This window comes from Asterias rubens, chromosome 19 (genome assembly GCF_902459465.1).
Source record: "Asterias rubens chromosome 19, eAstRub1.3, whole genome shotgun sequence".
Lineage (NCBI taxonomy): Eukaryota > Metazoa > Echinodermata > Asteroidea > Forcipulatida > Asteriidae > Asterias > Asterias rubens.
The window spans coordinates 4,250,454-4,268,612 of record NC_047080.1 but is presented as its reverse complement, the minus strand read 5'-3'; the positions used below and the strand labels follow the sequence as shown (position 1 = coordinate 4,268,612).

The 18,159-nt window shown below is 40.3% G+C and overlaps 1 protein-coding gene across 4 annotated transcripts in view; it reads left to right on the top strand.

The window, feature by feature from the left end:
* The window catches only part of LOC117303525 (serine/threonine-protein phosphatase 1 regulatory subunit 10-like), a 36,122-nt gene extending 20,744 nt beyond the window's left edge, over window positions 1–15,378 (top strand). For 2 of the 4 annotated variants that reach the window (XM_033787751.1, XM_033787750.1), the window contains exons 4-20: window positions 672–758; window positions 1,497–1,632; window positions 1,775–1,826; window positions 2,187–2,697; window positions 2,869–3,053; window positions 3,708–3,814; window positions 4,736–4,807; window positions 6,456–6,480; window positions 6,863–7,078; window positions 7,687–7,826; window positions 8,394–8,600; window positions 9,529–9,555; window positions 11,121–11,429; window positions 11,667–11,757; window positions 11,899–12,186; window positions 12,647–12,802; window positions 13,479–15,378. In XM_033787751.1, coding sequence (XP_033643642.1) covers window positions 672–758; window positions 1,497–1,632; window positions 1,775–1,826; window positions 2,187–2,697; window positions 2,869–3,053; window positions 3,708–3,814; window positions 4,736–4,807; window positions 6,456–6,480; window positions 6,863–7,078; window positions 7,687–7,826; window positions 8,394–8,600; window positions 9,529–9,555; window positions 11,121–11,429; window positions 11,667–11,757; window positions 11,899–12,186; window positions 12,647–12,802; window positions 13,479–13,597 — 2,728 coding nt within the window. In that variant the 3' untranslated portion in view covers window positions 13,598–15,378. The remainder of the gene's footprint in view (window positions 1–671; window positions 759–1,496; window positions 1,633–1,774; window positions 1,827–2,186; window positions 2,698–2,868; window positions 3,054–3,707; window positions 3,815–4,735; window positions 4,808–6,455; window positions 6,481–6,862; window positions 7,079–7,686; window positions 7,827–8,393; window positions 8,601–9,528; window positions 9,556–11,120; window positions 11,430–11,666; window positions 11,758–11,898; window positions 12,187–12,646; window positions 12,803–13,478) is intronic. The other 2 variants (XM_033787753.1, XM_033787752.1) reach the window with 2 other exon arrangements.
* The last annotated feature ends 2,781 nt before the right edge of the window (window positions 15,379–18,159 follow it).

Here is an 18,159-nt window from a genome sequence, read left to right as displayed (position 1 = left end):
ATCTATGATTATGAATTGCACAAATCAAGAAATTGTGATTCAGTAACTAGACCACAACATTTTCAACCCTGAAATGACTATGAAGGTAGATTATAGGGTTGGTGATCATAACAAATGGATTGGAAAAGTTTCCGTATGGCGCCACCACTTTTTCATTCGAAATAAAATGATATAGTATCTAATTTACCTGATTGATATATCCCTTTTTGTAAAAATGAGTGAAAAAGTGGTGGCGCCATACGGAAAGTTATCCAATGGATTATTTTTAATCTGAAAGGTCAGTGATTGTTTATTCCATACTGGCCAGTGTCAATTTTCCAGAGTTGCATTTCCTTCTGAAATACGGAAAAATTCAAGGAAATGGTGCTAGAATACCCCAAATTACTTTTGTGGCAATTCACCTATACAAAACACAGGTATGTTATTCCTACTCGAATGATTTCCAATGTATTCGTCCCTCAGAAGAAATGAGCACAAATTTTACTCGATTGCCTGAAAAGCCTGCACCGTGTGTACAATGTCAGCCATTGGACTCAATAAAATTATTCTCCTTTTTTTTAAGGGAAAAATATCGGTCAGTATACAGTCGGTCAGTGTTGAATTAAAACATTACTTGGTATTTAATGACTTAGTAGTCAGTGTTCAGCTTCAAAACTAAATTTATTTTACAGTCTGATGAATGGAGCCCGAAAGCTTGTCAGTCGCTGCATCTACGTCAACATCTTAAGATCAACCAATGATGCGGATTTATTATCAAGGTAAGACTCTCAGTCATCCTTTGGTGATTTTTGTTTTGTTTTTCAACCTCCTGAAGACGAGCAGAGGATATATTGTGTTCGAAACATCAAGGACCAAACCTGCCTTTTTCAGAGCCACCACTCCTTACACATAATTGCACACGCAAGTTAACTACAGGGTAGTTATAGATACTTCAAATGTATTACATGTAGGCTTTGGTGTTTGTTGGGATCACCCCAAGCTTTCAACATGGAGGGAGGGGACTACATTATGCTCTACCAGCCAGGATCCTAGTGGATTATACCCAAGCCTATAATAATTGTATTGTATTGTATTATGTTTTATTCCAAACTGGAACACACCCCATAACCCTGGGGAGGGTAACAATATTATAAAAACAAAAAACATTGAATGAATAAGTCATACGGAAAGGAATTTAACTTAAAACAAAAACAAATAATCACACAGTTTGATTTTCTTTTAAAGCAGTAAATAAAAAGATGTACTTGGCAACGCAAATAATACTAGCTGTCAAGAGTTTCAAAGCCTACGAAACTGTGAAGAAGGTAACCCTGTTTCAATCCCAGGAATAGGTGGCAACATGCTTCTGGTGGCAATTGATTTGGGTCAATAGCCAAGTTAGGAGTAGCCCTCACCCTGATGTGGCCGTCCGGCTTTGTGATGCATGACCGACCACTCTTAAAATAAATGTTAACAATTTTAAAATGTTGTATAAAATAATGTTTTCCTATTTGTAGTTTTATTCATGATGGTGGTTGGGAACTACTCAATCTGTGGCTGCAGGAATCCAAGGAGTCGACCAATAGTGCATTCATGACTGACCTGCTGAAGGTCTTCAAGAAGCTGCCTGTTACCATCGACATCTTGAAGAAGGTAAGAAAGTTGATAAGGCGTCGGGAAAACAGACAGTGGCCGGATTAAACCCTCAGAGCAGCAGTTCAGTAACGTTTTTTTTATACCCCAATTCAACTCTTATAACTTCTAACTGTTTTTTATTTTGTCTTCTGTTCTGAAGAGCAACACCGCTAAACTGGTCAAGCAAATGAGCAAGTCTGACGCCGACGAGAGTAAGTAACTGTTCAGTTTAAACAAATTCCTATTTTTTTTAAATCTGGATTTCGTGATAAGCAGGGCCATGAAATTGGGCCCATTGGGCCCGTTGGATGTACCTTTCAAAAACGTATCACAAAGTTCATCCTGAATATTTAAGAAAAAAGTACGTGTTTGTGGACAAATTCTTGACTGAAAAACATGGAAACTTCTCAAAAGTATTACTTTTTTTTACAGTTTAGTTTGTACATTAGTGTGTGTACTGAAGAATGGCTGATAAGATTAATGACATTGTAATCTTTCAAAAACCAAAGATTTTACTGTAAATTTGTTCCAATTATTCTCAAATTATACTCTGATTTTCATTGATTCACTAGAGTTGAAGCTCCTAGCTGAAGAAGTCGTCTCAGAGTGGATGAAAGTCATTAAGCAGAGTCACGAAACTGCCGACTCGAAACCAGCCGCCTCCTCCGTCGTCAAGAAGAAGAAAAAGCTCCTCAAGAAACCGGCCAAGACATCGAGGGAGAACAGCACAGAAGATGGGAGCAACTCGCCCATGGAGGTGACCACGAATAAGAAATCATCGGAGAAACCAGGAGAAAATTCCAAATCAAACAATAATATTGAGGAAAGAACTAGTAAGAAGTCTAGGTTATCGCTGAAGAAACCGGCGAAGGTGGAGGAATCTAATTCCAATGAGGTCAAAAAGGAAGAGGATAAAGTTAGGACAGGGAAAATTAAGAGGCCGGCACATACAAAGTTCCGATCGACAGGTTTAGAGAAAGAAACAACGCTGCCGCCCATAAAAATCAAGAAGAAAAACGTTGATCCACCACCGGTAAATATAAACAGGACATCAGAGAAGGCTGTACCTGTCAAAAGAGAAGGGTAGGATTTTGTGTTTCTGTTTTTTGTTTTTACTCATGTAATTCACAATTTCCCAAATCCATTGACTCTTAACTCAATACACCTGAACATTAACAAGTTTTCCTTGGGAAGGTATCGGGTGCGTAATTCAGACAATTTACCTTGAGCTTATGAATTTGTTTCTTTTCTCAGTCCAATCTTTGGTAAGACTCTCCTTCCCCCAGAGAAGAAACCAAAGTTGGAAACAACAACGTTAGCAACGACAAAGACGTCGGCAACGTCGACATCCTCATCGGCTTCTTCTACCACCTCTACCTCACCCTTACCGAGTAGCAACAACCATGGACGGATCAAACTCATTCCTCCAAAGCACAAACGTGAGTAGAACTAACATACAAGGGACAGAAAGTAAATTTTCACGACATGTGGCGTGTCGTGGCCGAGCGGTCAAGCCACACGAAACTCAAGGTCTTGTGTTTCCAGTCAACAGAGTGGTTTTTTTAATCCTGGGCCCAATTTCATAGAGCTGGTTAAGCACAACAAAGTTATGCTTACCGGAACAGAGTTACCAACCAAAATACCTTGTCGCATGTACAATTTTTGACTTTTGTTTGAGAAGTGTACCACACTAAGTAATGATGTTTTGTTTAATCTTCTGGATTAGTGCTACTTATGCGTGGGACAACATGCTCCCGAGCAACAGTAATCAAGTTTACTTTTGTTGTTCCTGAGCCACATAAAGTTGTTCTTTGTTGGTCTGTCCAGTTGTTTCCCTCAGTTGATTTACTCCCCATGCCTGCATGCTCCTATTCAATTCATTCCTTTTTTTTTTGCTTATCTAGTTGCCCTCCTGTCCTGTTCTGTTCTGTTCTGTTTTTTTTTTTATATATTTATTGTGTGCTTTTTGCTTGAATCAGTAATTTTGATTGGTTTGTTGTGTTATGTTTAACTTTTGCTGCGCTTGTTGATATACTTGTATTTGTTGAGGTCAAATAAATAATAATAATAATGTTTCTCTGCTTTCCCTACAGAGGTGCAAGAGAGCTCTAACTTCATGGATGCATTGAACGCTCCGGCCATTCCTGTCCGCAAAGTCAAGATGAAGAAACCAAAACCAACGTCTCCAACGACCAACAAGGTAAGGCCATCTCATTTTGCTATCTAACTTCCCGCTCTTGGCAAAAAAAACTGCAATTTTCTACTTCACCAGGATCAATATGGAAAAGTTTGTGGTAGCACCATGTAATGAATATCTCTCAAAGAGTTGGGTTGGTTCTAAAAGAAGGATTATCAGGACCATTGAAACAAATTTGTTGTGCTCAAAACATCATAGTCTGAAAAATTCTATTAAAGCCATTGGACACTTTCGGTAAAGAGTATTGTCCAAAAGCCCACACTTCGTGTATCACAACTTATATATAAAATAACAAACCTGTGAAAATTTAGGCTCAATCGGTCATCGGAGTCGGGAGAAAATAACGGGGAAACCCACCTCTGTTTCCGCACGTTTCGCCGTGTCATGACATGTGTTTAAAATAAATCCGTAACTCTCGATATCAAGAATTGACAATTGTTTTAATGTTTTCTCAAGAAGTAAAGCATTTCATCGAATAATATTTCAAGAGAAGTCTTTTACCATTACCTTCTGTAAACCCTGTTAGTTATTTGTAAATCTGTGAACTTTTGTTTTTGTTTTTCTGTCCCGAAAGTGTATAATGGCTTTAAAGCATACACTATATGTAAGGACCATGTTTCATGCCTGGAAGTGGTAAAATCTTGCATGTATTTCTATGAAAATTTTAGTACTGATACTTCACAGAGGCATTGTAGGTGATTGCCTCGCTGCCCCCTGGCCATTGCCTTTATGGTGCTATTGAAATGCCCCAGTAGAAATTTACAATTTCCTCATAAGGTGCCCTTTTACTGAGGAGGTAATGCCCTGTGCCCTTGCCCTTTCAAAAACGAAGCGTACGGGCCTGAAATTTTCACAACCTCATCTGAAGCTTGTAAATGTCACTTGAAATTCAAATTTGGAAGCCTGTCCTGTATATTTTTGTAGCACGCCAGTAACCCCTTAGACTCCTTGATCGTGAGCAGTAAAGGGAAGGATGACGAATCGGAAGACTCTAAGGTAAAAAGAGTCGATGGTCACGTTGCAGTGGTTTCTTATTGGTAGAGTGCTCTCTCTCTCTCTCATGCTCATGTAGTTGGTGTGGATTCTTATGATCATGTAGTTGGTGTGGAGTCTTTCCTTGAGACGCCAGATGTGGTAATCTACTGGCCTTGTGTTTTTCAACCCTAGCAGAGTCTTTCTCGAAGGCTAAAAGCATCTGCTAGGGTCGAAACATACATTTGTCTACCACTTGGTGGATGGTGAGCAGTTTGCAAGAGCTGTTTCTGTTTGTCAGAATCTTCCTTAAAAGCAGTGGACACTATTGGTTATTGTCAAAGACTAGCCTTCACAGTTGGTGTATCTCAACATATGCATAAAATAACAAACCTGTGAAAATTTGAGCTCAATCGGTCATCGAAGTTGCGAGATAATAATGAAAGAAAAATAACCCTTCTCACTTGAAGTTGTGTGCGTTTAGATGGTTGATTTCGAGACCGCAAGTTCTAAATCTGAGGTCTCGAAATCAAATTCGTGGAAAATTACCCTCTTTCTCGAAAACTATGGAACTTCAGAGGGAGCCGTTTCTCACAATGTTTTATACCATCAACCTCTCCCCATTACTCGTAACCAATAAAGGTTTTATGCTTATAATCATTTTGAGTAATTACCAATAGTGTCCACTGCCTTTAAAACTTGTAATTCCGGGTTTAACAAAGAAGACTTTGCCAAGAGAGGATTTGAATCTGAAACCTCCAGGATTAAAGTGCTGGTACTCTACCAACTGAGCCCTCTAGCCCTTATGTTGGTGGTCTCCCTATTTTGTCAATATCATTGTTTTGGGTGCAAGTCAGAATTCAGCTTGTCACTGCAGTAACAGGTTGACTGGCTTCTGACTAGCACCTCACCCAGAAGTATTGACAAAAATAGGGCGACTGCCGACATTAGGGTTATATAGCTTAATTGGTGAGCACTTATACATCAATCCAGAGGTCTTAGATTCAAATCCCACTCTAGTCAATTCCTCTTTGTTTGACCCCAAACTCTTTACAATTTACCCAGTCAGTTTCCCTTGTGGTTTCTTCCTTCAAAGCTAACAACCTTTCTACGGAATATCAAATAATATTTTTTTTTAAATCTTTTAAATTAACATAGAAAATGTGTGTGAACTGACAAGGTGTGTCTTAACTTTAACAATCCCAATCCTCTAGAATTTACTGAGGTCATATTCTCTAAACAATAGTAATAATACTTGGTCCTTTTATACAGTGTACATATCCTAGCTGCTAGATCAAGGCGCTTTACAACATTGTTAAATTCCTGTTTGTCAAATCCTCTATTTTTCTCAACTTTTTGGGGCACTTTCATCTGATAAATGCTTTTCTCCTTTTTCTGCTAAGGGGTTACCCTGTTTCAGCCCCAGGAGTAGGTTGCAACAGCCCCTGGAAAAAAATTTGGTTGTAGCCTTCAGTCCGTGTGTGTCCGGCGGCTTGCATAAAAACAAAAAGTAATAAAGGAACACTATTACAATGAAACATATTTTTGAAATGAATTTTTCAAACTCTATCCAACTTGGCAAGTTAACAATTGGACAGAAAACATGCAGGCACTCAAGCTTTTTCATATTATCATCACATTTGACAATTTTGGTTTTGATTTAATTCTACAGGAAGCAAAGGTGGATCCCCCGAAATGTGAGTAGAAAATGTTCATTATTGCATGACACTTCCTGTTTCTTGATCATTCAATATCATACATTTTGGTGTTGAATAATATAGTTTGCAATAAGATATCATGTAATCATGCAACATCTACTGTGGTTTTGAATCAATGCTAGCCTACAATAGCTTACCGTGTGATGAATGCATCTGCACTGTACACAGTCGACCCTCCTACTGTCTGACCATTCAATATCATTCAATGGGAATTAAATCGGTTACTAACTACCGGTCAGTGCTTGAAAGAGTTAATAAACTCTCCAATAATTTGACTGAACTAGATGGTTACACATTTTAAATTTATGTTTTATTTTTATTTGTATACGAAAATAACACACTTATTCTTCTCTTCCCTCAGTCCGATTTTACTCTTCCGGCCAAAACGAGGACGAAGAATCCGACAAGTCAGAGAAGACAGAGACCAAGGACGAGACGAACAGCGCCACCGCCAAAGACACGGTCAGCACAAGCAATCTTAAACTGGTCCCGTCCAAAAACAAGAAGTGCGTCAAGTGGAGAGACGAGGACAAACTGGTCGATGTGCGCTACTTTGAGATGGATGAGACGGAAAGAGGTAACGTTGAAATTAAACTGTTATAAATTTAATTTTCAATAATTGTTTGTATGGCTTCTTGCTCATATTCTTTACTCTTGTGACGATCAAGGCTCCGCAACATTCAGTATTTTCAGACAAGTGTGGTGGAGCTACATTTTTTAATTATGAGACCTCCTTTTACATAGCACCATGTAATGGTTTACAAGGTGCTGTGGTAAATATGCTGCCTATCAGAGAGGGAACATTGGGGCGAACCCCTTCTTTTTTCTCTAAGTAAATTAGGTTCTTTATTAACATGCAATACACAACACATGGGAACAACGTGATTTGATTTAATCTGATTTGATTTCATATGAATTTCTCTCGTCCTTTTCGATTTGATTTGATTTGATGTAGTCTGTCCTGATTTCTTTGATTTGACTTGATCTAATTGATTTGATTTGATCTAATCTGATTTGATTTGATCTGATCTAATCTGATTTGACTTGATTTGATCTGATCTAATCTGACTTGATTTGATTTGATTTGATTTTATCTAATCTGATTTGACTTGATTTGATTTGATTTGATTTGATTTGATTTGATCTGATCTAATCTGACTTGATTTGACTTGATTTGATTTTCAGTCAACGTGAACAGACCCAAAGACTTCCGAGATGCAGCGCATCATGAGATGGTAATGGAGAGGGAGGCAATGAAGAACGCTAAGCTAGTGGGACCAGGGGAAGATCCTGGTACCAATGGTGGATACACTGACCTCTTACCAGTAAGTATTCAATCCAAAACTAGCCGTAGACTAAAGCCCAGTTCATACTTCCTGCGAATGCGAAGCGAATGCTGGCGTCACAAATTCGCAACGAATAATTCGCAGCAGTTCAACTCTGTTCAACTCACTTGGGAATATCGCTGCGAAAGGAGGGTTGTGATGTCAAATTCACATCAAATTTGCATCGGTTCGCAGGAAGTATGAATCAGGCTTTAGGGTCCCAAGTCATTTTGAGATATGGTTGACACACTCATATGTCACTAATACACCCAAACCAATCAGTGAACTCATAAAGTGTGCGCCATACCTCTTAAAGGCTAATAGATTGGTAATTTGTAATTACTCCTTTTTCTTAGACAACCCTTTTTTATGGGAAGAGGCCCCACCAGGCCACACTGTAGAGGATTGTATCGAGTCAAGAAAGTCATTTGGGAGTCAATAATATTTTTGATTTTTTTTATATATTTTAACATTTACCTGTGAGAGTTGTTTTCTTTCTGTCTATGGCTGACAACAAAATGTTGAGTTTATTTTTATAAATAAAATTGTGATTTTTTCCCCTTCCAGTGGAGGCTACCTTCCCTGATCAGGCTCCTGGATATGCCTGTTATCGACTACGGCACAAACAGCGTGGAGAAGGGACTCCAGAAACAGCGAGAGATGATCGTCCTCCAGGAGATCTACTTTGATAAGAAAATGATCCCAGAAACACCCAAGGAGCCCGATCCGGAACCGTTTGAGCCCAAAGAACCCACAAGAATCCCGCTGGAAGATGTGAGTTTTGACTTGAGATGAAAACTTGTTCTAAGTAGTCCTGTTGATCTAACCATAGTCCAATGATACAATTGTGTCTGTCCTGTGTGTGCAACAAAATTCATTGTGGGGGGGGGGGTGAGTTGACTTTTAAAACTTTTTCCCACTTTGGTGGTTACCCAAAGAAAATTGACTACAGCAGGATTTTAACCTGTGACCTCCATGTTAACTTGCTGGTGTTCTGGTGGTCATTTGGGACTCTATGGTTGAGGGGCTGAGGGGTTGATTTGCCCGACATTTCACCCAGATAGAATTACATTAACCAATCTGTGTGGTCAGCCACTCAATGAAATCGTTATGTTTTAGTCCATTGTCCACATCTTTGTCATACTCTTTTAACAACGTGGTCACTTCTCTGTTCATTCCTTTCGGCCACCTGGCAAACTCTCTGTCCAACCCACTGGCCACCCCTTTTGCCTCCCTAGGCAAACCCTCTGGCCAATTATCCAGCCAACTCTCTGTCCCCTCCCCTATTGACCTCTTTGTCCTCCAATCTGACCCCTCTATTACCAACCATAGTGCCGATTCTCCAGCCACCCCTCTGGATCTTGGAATCCGCACTCCTCCCAGGTGACCCCAATGGCTAATCCATTTACCTCTATCCATCACCATGTCCACTCCTCCATACCACCCCTAACCATTCTTCCTTCCATCCCTCTGTCGGAACACCCCCAAGATGTTCTCAATCCATCCATCTGTCCACAACTCCCCTCCCCATCCATCTCTCTATCCACCCTTTCCAACTTCTCAGTCCTCCAATCTTGCCACTCCTCTGTCGTCCCCCAGCCTAGCCCTCCATCTCCCCCTCTTCACACCTCTCAATACTTGGTCCCACACTCACGGCTCATGATTGATCCGTATTCTGTTTTATTTCATTACTAACTCCAAGGAGACCAAGAGGAAACCTGGTGACGATGTGAGTGTGTGTGTCTGTCTGTCTGTCACGCTGTCTGTTTGTCTGTCTGTGTTTTACTTGCATAACATTGATCACTCCCTTTTCCTCTAACATCCATTCTTTAAAGCCAAAGAATGGAATATGGTGAAAAACATTTGTACTAATACCTTTTCCATCTGGTGCTGTGGCGCGATATGCAGCCAATCAAACCAGGAACACCAGGGCGAACCCCTTCTCTTAACAATAATACACTGGGTTCTTTTTCATGCATTCACATCAAACAGGACCAACAGCTTTATGTCCCATCCTAAGGATGAAGCAACAATGGTTTAGTGTCTTGCTTCAGGACACAAGTGCCATGACCGGGACCGGAACCCACACTCTGCTGATCAGAAACACGAGAGCTTGAGTTCAGTGCTCTTTATCTGCTCAACCACATCACGCCATGAATGTTTAACAAACACAAATTCCTATCAAAACATGCACAATTTTTCTTTTGTCGGCTGTGTTGGCTGTTCAATCAAAAATAGAGATTGGGAATCGATTTTACTCTTCAATAAACCATTCATGTACTTCTTTTCAGTAACTTGATGAATTGATGTATAAAATGGCATATTATACTGGTAGCATGTCACTTGTGTTTCCATTGTTTGTTTGGATTATTTAAGCTCCGGCCATACAGGCCCCGATACAAGAATGAAACGAGAACGCACGCCCTTGATTGGTTGAACAAACATGGGCGTATTCTGCGTGGAGCAATTCAACCAATCGAGGACATGCATTGTTATCGTTCTCGTTTTTGTGCTCGTTATCGCGGCCCTGTGTGACTGGGCCTAGAGTTCCAGTTTGGTTTTAGCTAAGAAAACTTCATTACCTTGTGCCTTTAGCTTGGCATGGTTTTTAGTTAATGACTAGGTTTTTTTAAAAGCTTAATCAAATGCTGACAAACAGGGTACAGTTTAGTATTGGTTCAAGAGTTAATTTTGCATAGATGTTAAATTTTCATCGGGGATAAAGAATATTAATTGTTTGTTCTTTACCAATATGTGTGTAGCACTGTATACTCAGTACTTACCCGAGTTCTGTGGGGAAAAAAAATCACAGGCATACATGTATTACTCGGTAGGGATTTTTTTTACACAACCACTGCACTTCTCCACTCACCGGTGCTGTAATGTTGACACTCAATGCTGCGAAGGGCAGTTTATGTTTCAAAGCTGTGGAAATGAACAGCTCCCTCAGTGAATGTGACCTACAGCCTGTAAGCGCCCCCCAAAAAAAAAAAAAAGCCAAGCTCCTGGTGCTTACCGTAAGAAAATGAATGACATGACAATACAACTCCATGGACTTTGGTGGACCCGCAAGCTGCCTAATTTTCTTGCTAACCTGTGAAATATGCATATATGCTTTTAAGCAAATTTTTCTGCTATAGTTAGCATGAGCAAAAATTTGCTAAAACCATAAACTTGGCAACAGCTTCTTGTGTTTTTTGTTACAAATTTTACGAAGTTGCAAATGACGCATGTTTAGTGAGTTGCTGACAATAAAAACAGTTGACATTATTTTGGTGTTTCATTCTTTTTTAGGAGACAGCCGATTCTTCCCAAAGCACGCCCCTTTACTCGGAGCCGATGTTGCCCCACCTGAACCCCGCCGCCTTGCCGCCCCTTCTCCATGGTAGCCCTCAGCCTGTCATCCCACCAGGTATCACCTTACCCCCTGGCCTACAGCTGGATAACCTTCCACCAGCCATTGCCAGCCTGGTTCAGCAGATACCCGGGGGCCTAGCGCCGGCGTTGCAGGGTCCAGCGAGGCAGGGTCCTGGCAGACCCAATGAGACTCAACCCCCCAACGCTACCATTACCAATGTGCAAAATCTTCTTAATTCAATTATGGTAAGAACTTAATCTATTCAGGGTTCAAAAATAACACTGGACCACATGCCCAAGACCATTGACTTTCCTCTCAGGAATTCCATCTCCATTTCTCAGTTCAGAAAGAACTTAACAACTTACCTCTTCAACCATTAAGTTTCTTCTTTCACGTATGCGCTGTGTATCTTGGAAAAAGGCGCTTCAGCAAATTCTTTTTTATTATTATTTAAGTATTCGCAATTTTGTTTGTTTTTGTAGGGTAATCAGCCCGGTGAGGCCCAGCCGTCCCAGGATGAACTGACGAACAAACTCAGAGATATGCTGGAACCGTTCAAGAGCCAACTACCAGGTATGAAATCCACACCCCGTCCTCTCATAACAGTGTGCCTACTCAAACAGTGTATTTATTTTGCAGAAACTTTTACATAATAGTGAACAATTGTATATTTTGTCTGATGAAATAACACTCTCTAATGTTCTTAATCCACAGGGTCTTTGCATGGTCCTCCACAGCCCAACCATGCAGGAGGGCCCAACTTTGGCCCAGAGGGGCCCAACTTTGGTCCAGATGGGCCCAACTTTGGTGCAGATGGGCCCAGCTTTGGTGCAGATGGGCCCAACTTTGGCCCAGATGGGCCCAACTTTGGCCCAGATGGACCCAACTTTGGCCCAGATGGACCTAACTTTGGCCCAGAAGGATGGGGCCCAAGAGGTCCTCCCCCAGGCCATGGTCCTGGCCCCATGAGGGGCCGTGGTGGAGTTCGACCTCCGTTTCCAGGTAAGGGTTTTCTCTTTTCTTCGCCGCTTGACACAATAACATTCAATTCAGTTTGAAAATGGAGCATACTCTTGGCGACAATAGACCTCGCAAGGCTCAGGCGTATTCAAGCATTTTTTGTGAGCATTTTGGTTAACATTGTGGTAACGCATGAAGGAAACAAACTTGCACTCTATTTTGGGTCCCCACTGTTCGAATAAGTACTAGACTCCCGTAGTATATTGATTTTTCAAAAACTTTCACCTGATTTTGTCTCAACAGATTGATTCAATAATGTTGCACAAACCAACTTTGCTCCACAAGTAGCCAGCCATTTGAAAGAGTTCTGTCCGTTTTCTTTGATCAGTGCTTTTTTCCTTCTTTTAAAAAGTGTTTTACGAATGTTATTATTAGTGGAGTCCATTGACACAGGGCAGGAAAATAATATGACTAATCTTATCTATTTTTCTCTTCTTATCAGGACCAGGCAGAGGGTTTTATAACGGACCTCAATTCCCTAATGGACCCCATCGGTTTCCAGGACCGGGTGGACCAGACATGGGTCCAAGGGGCCCACCCAGAGGTCCTCCCAGGGGTGCAGGCCCACGGGGACGTGGACGAGGAAGGGGAGGAGGAGGTATTGTGCTCAACTTCTTTTAAACAATATTTTATTCAGCATTTTGTTTTGATTATCCCAAGGCTTGTCATAAAAAAGGTTATGATAGTACGCATCCTGTGAAATTATTCCGTTTAATTGCCCTCGTTCATTAGAAATCAATCAAAACGGTTGATTCTGTGAAACGATTCATGCATGAATTGTTTCTCAGGTTCCTGATGAAAAATTCCTGCGTGAATCAGTTCTCAGATTTCTGAGGGTTGGCGTCCGTTCACAATGCTGCGACCAGAGATGTGGTTGGTGTTACCCGCTGTCAGCTCGCTAAACATAGATGGATTACACTTTCTTGTGAAAACACCTTGATAACTAAATAGGATTTGAAACTTTGCATGGTGGGAATCTGATATGGAAAAGTTTGCGGTAACACCATGTAATGAAAATCTCTTGATGAGTTGGAGTGGTTTTGAAAAGAACCATTGGTTTCAACTCGACGTTTCAATCAGTATGCTCTGATTGTCTTCTGGAGAAAGCTGTTGATATCTTTATACAAAAAACATTGGTGACTGAGATACATGCATAGAGCCCCTCCTGTACATATGGATGAATTGATGCCCTATTTTCCAATTTAAAGCACCATTTGACAGATCCTTTCTAACAACACCCTCAAACTTCTCTGTCGTTTCCTTCCCTCCCTCAGGAATGAGTTTTTCTACCCGGCCCGTCTGCAGACATTTCATGACCCCTAGAGGCTGTGAGAGGGCCGTGAATTGCCAGTTCTACCATCCGGGGGTAAACGGACCGCCGTTAACGGAATGAGCTTTTGAACATTGGAGAATCCTACGGGAGGAATGCGAATGATGCAAAACCACATACACAATGAGATGCCCATGCAGATGACATCCAGTCAGTGAAAACCAATTGAGGCGCTGTCAAAGTTCAGATGTGTCTTCCTTATTGAAGAGGATAGAATCTTTGGTACTCAAAATGAGGCTCTGTGTCAAAGTAGGCTGGTTCCTATTAACCACATGCCATAGGAATCCACCCTGAGCACTTCTGGGTACTTTACCAAATCCAGTTTTTTCGTCAGTTTAAACTTTAAGGTGCTAACCAGTAAATTCCCCCCTTCACATATTTGTGAATTCCCTAGTCGGCCTGCGACTATGCCTAGATTCCACAGATCCTCAGAATCATGTGGTGATGGTTTGCTAACTGGAATCTTCATTGCCAATTGAGGGACTTCCGTAGAGAGACGGCTGTTCTGAAGCTGGTGTGATCAAACTTCAAAAACCCACGAGAGAATTTCTTATCTTCAAATGTGACATACAGAGAAGTACCGTAGTACTTGACAAATCATGGACTAATAACAGTAACAATAACTGTTGCAACCATACTTCTACATTTTGGAGTTCTTTTTCCATCTACTTGTTTTTTTACTCCGTTTTCCATGGAAAAAACTGCTCCCAAGAACTTCTAATATAGAAATGAGAACTAAACTTTATCAATCTTTCAAAGTCATTTGGCGTCTCTGGATATTTTATAGACAGGGGAAAAATAGCTTTGTCTGTATTTAGAGGGCAGTGTTTACATATAATTATTGTCTACAATTTTAGACCATGGGGGATTTTCAGTCTAAGGTTTTAATAATCAACGACTGCCTAATACAAAAAAAATTACATTGTATGGTAAAAAATCTATGTATAAAATGGTTTTGGGCATTGTGAACAGTGCCCTCTATTAACACAGAAATCATTTCATGGCTCTGTTTAACCATAAAAATGGAATCTGTGCTTACGGAAAGAGGGAATTCTACACTTATGTCAAGTGTATTTCAAGGGTTAGAATGGAATTTTTTCTTGTGGCGTGCGTACTCCACCTTACTAGGCATTCATCGCTTACACAGCTAGCGCAGAAATTCAGTGCTTGGACAATAAGCACAAAATGGTGATTCTGCGGTAAGCAGAGCCATGAAATTGGGCCCTGGTATATTGAACTGAAGTTCAGTTGTATGCCAAATTGGTTTCTAATCAAGTTAATTATGAATGCATTTGCCTTTTGATCAGAAATGAATCAGAGAGTTTGAACATATCAGAACCACAAAATATTGATTTGGGAAAGAACCGTAGGGAAAATGTCAATGGCCAGAGGTAGTTGAGGTTTTATTTAGAACATTGGATGATGTCACTTTTCCCTTGAATTATTCAATAATAGCCTGATTGATAATGATGATGGCGACAATTAGCAACAGTTCTCATCAGAAATTTCCAAAATTTTTGCCCAAACTTCCACAAGACCACCTATTGGTCTCCTATTTTGAATACTAAAGATATATCAAAGGCTTTTGCTTGGAATCAAGTCTGGTGTCTTGTCTCCCAGTTTGATATTGATGCTACAAAAAGTGATTGGCACCAATGCATGTGGTGTGTTTTAGAAAGAAGATTGTCCCAAAAATTTAGTTTCAATGCATTCAAGTTATTCAAATACCATGATTGATCAAGTGTATTCATTTGCTACACCTAGTGCATTCTGGGATTGAGATTGTCAAATTTTATAAAGCTGCTAAACACAAAATGTTGCTTAGCAGATTACGAAAAGTTGGTCACCAGTCCCAAAAGTGTTAGTTACATTTTATTTTGGTTGGTGAATGGTAACCACTTTCTGCTAAGCAGGTGTTTTTTATGCTAAGCAACATTGACTGCTTACCGGCTTCGTGAATTTGTGTCCTTGTGGTTACAAGTTTGCACTGTATAATGATATTATAACGGTTTCCAGAATGATTATACATTGTTTTTGTATGGCTACAGAGGCAGTTTTTTTACAATATATTTTGAACTATTTTTGTAAGTTGCATTGTTCTGTTCACTAATTTGCGTGTTGTAAGTTGGATAAGTTTGAGTTTGTTTTCCATTTGCTCAAGAAGTAGATTAGTTAAGGATTTATATTTCTTTCCCTACCAGTCAAAATGGCAGGATAGAAAATGGAGAGAAAACAACTGTATATTCTGTTTACATAAAGAGAGGGGGGGGGGGCAAAAACAAATCGGGTATTGAAAATATAAAATGCCCGATTGAAACGACAGTCAACTTAGTTATCATAAAGCTAAGTTGCAATGCTAATTAGAAAATGATGTTCCGTCATTGATAAGACGGCACAGTAATGAATATTCATATAAAATGGGCGGGATTTAGATAGAATGGGCGGGGTTTAATGGGTCATTAGGAAATTCCCCTTTGCCTGGATAAGCGAGCGCGTGAATCTGGTTTTCGGTAATTATTTTGTAAACTATAAAAGTGACTTGCGCACGGGAGCCGTTTTGTTTAATTTTAAAAACAAGTTCTCAAAATGCACAGGATCTATGAATCAAAAGTGAGTTGGTTTGGGTTTTTACGTCTCTGCAAGTGCGCCCTACTTGTAAATAGTTTTTTAGGGGAAATCACTTAATTTATATTCACCCATCCAGTAAGCGTTTACTCTTTCGACGCACGCACCTTATACATTACATTTTAAGTCCACATGGCGGCTGGCCTTTACGCGATCGTGCGTCAACGTTGACGTCACACATCGTAAACAAAATATCTAAACGTAAAAAACACAGCACCTTGGAAACTGTGACACCTTTAACTTCCACAATTGGAAGGCACGGCTTCTTGGCGGTGTTGGGGTTCGGTGTTGGGTGTCCGGGCACGCTGAATGTGCTCCTCCTTCGGCCCCATGTCCAGTCCCGCTGCGTGGTCACCGCCCTCTAAAATTACGCCAACTATGTGATATTATAATAATGCATTATTCATTATTAGTCGCATATATAAATATTCATACAAATCCAACGCCCAACCATCTGTTGCATTTACACTGCATTGATTATAACCAGCGCTCAATAAAAATCACAATTACATTACCAAAACAAAACAAAATCGATGCTGGAGGCGTATATGCCATAGTAATTCTGCTGAAAACAGGCTTGTCGTGTGGGTGCGTCTGAAAAGGGATGACCGTTGCATATTAAAAGTGTTTGGGGTGGGATTTGGGCGGGGTAGGTCCAATATTGGTATAAGTATCGGACTTGGGCTGGGTCAGATCGCCAAAATAACATTTGTATGCATTGTAAATCCAAATATTAGCCTAAATCGTGAGACTTCAAGTGTTGGTCGCTTAACATTGATCGGGTTGTCGACAAAATAGAGTTATTTATATCTCGACGTATAGCAAGAGCGCTGAAAACGTCTACAAAGACGAAGAAAGTCTTTCGCGCAAAAAAAACACACGTTTGTTTGCAGTATGGTCACAAAGCTATATGGTCAGTGCGACCAATATGCTCAAGTTCATTGACGTTAGATGCTAAGGTGCGCACTTATAAACAAATACACTCAATCATAAACTTGTTGTCATCGTTCGCGAAATAATTATATAAACGTTTAGTTGTTTATCTCGGATTTTATTTTTCCGGCCCCACTTTTGTTCTACAGTTTGTGACGGCGCGTTATCTCGTTGTGCAGACTTCCTCTGCACATAACGCTTGACGGGAAGGAAGTCCCTGTGTTATAGTGGGGCTTTGTGGGCTTTGAAGATACAGTTTGGGGTAAGAGCGCCACTTTGGGCTAAATGAGATTAATAAAACGCCACAACATTTTAGGCGTACCGTCGAGTTAAAATTACTGTCTGATCCGAGTTTCAGATATTCAAAAGCAGACACACATTTACGCTGTTTTTGCGTTGCTATGGCGTCTATTGCCCCACCTAAAACGGTAATGCATTTATCTATATAGTAAAATATTGTATTTTTTTTATTTTGACGAGCACACCAAGGTTGCCCGGCCAACTGTAATGTTCACTGCCCCTTGACTGGTTACGTATTTTGTTGTTGAGTCATTCTGCTGAACAGGTTTTTGAGATCTGGCCACATAATAAATGCAATATGGTCATAGAATATATCCGTAGGCTCCCCAATTTGTTGCAAGGACTTTTGCTTGATTCATTCAAATAGGCTAGCAGTTGCTAGTTATAGCAGGCATACAGGGCCCAATTTTCATAGAGCTGCTAAGCACACAAATTTGCTTAGCATGAAATTTCTTCCTTGATAAAAACAGGATTACCAACCAAAATTCAATTTGTTGCAAATTGGTTGTTACTGGTATTCAGCTGTTGTTTGCTCATCTTGAAAATCATGTGGACATTTTGGCTGGTAATCCTGTTTTTATCGAGGCAGAAGTTTCAAGCAAATTGTTGTGCTTAGCAGCTCTATGAAATTGGGCCATGGACTACTCTATAACATTGTGGCGGTATTATATACTTCATATTTTAGGTTCACACAGTCGTACATACGGGCGAGATGTTTATCAAAGTAAGCACATTCGCACCGCGCTTCAGATCCGTCTTATCATTAG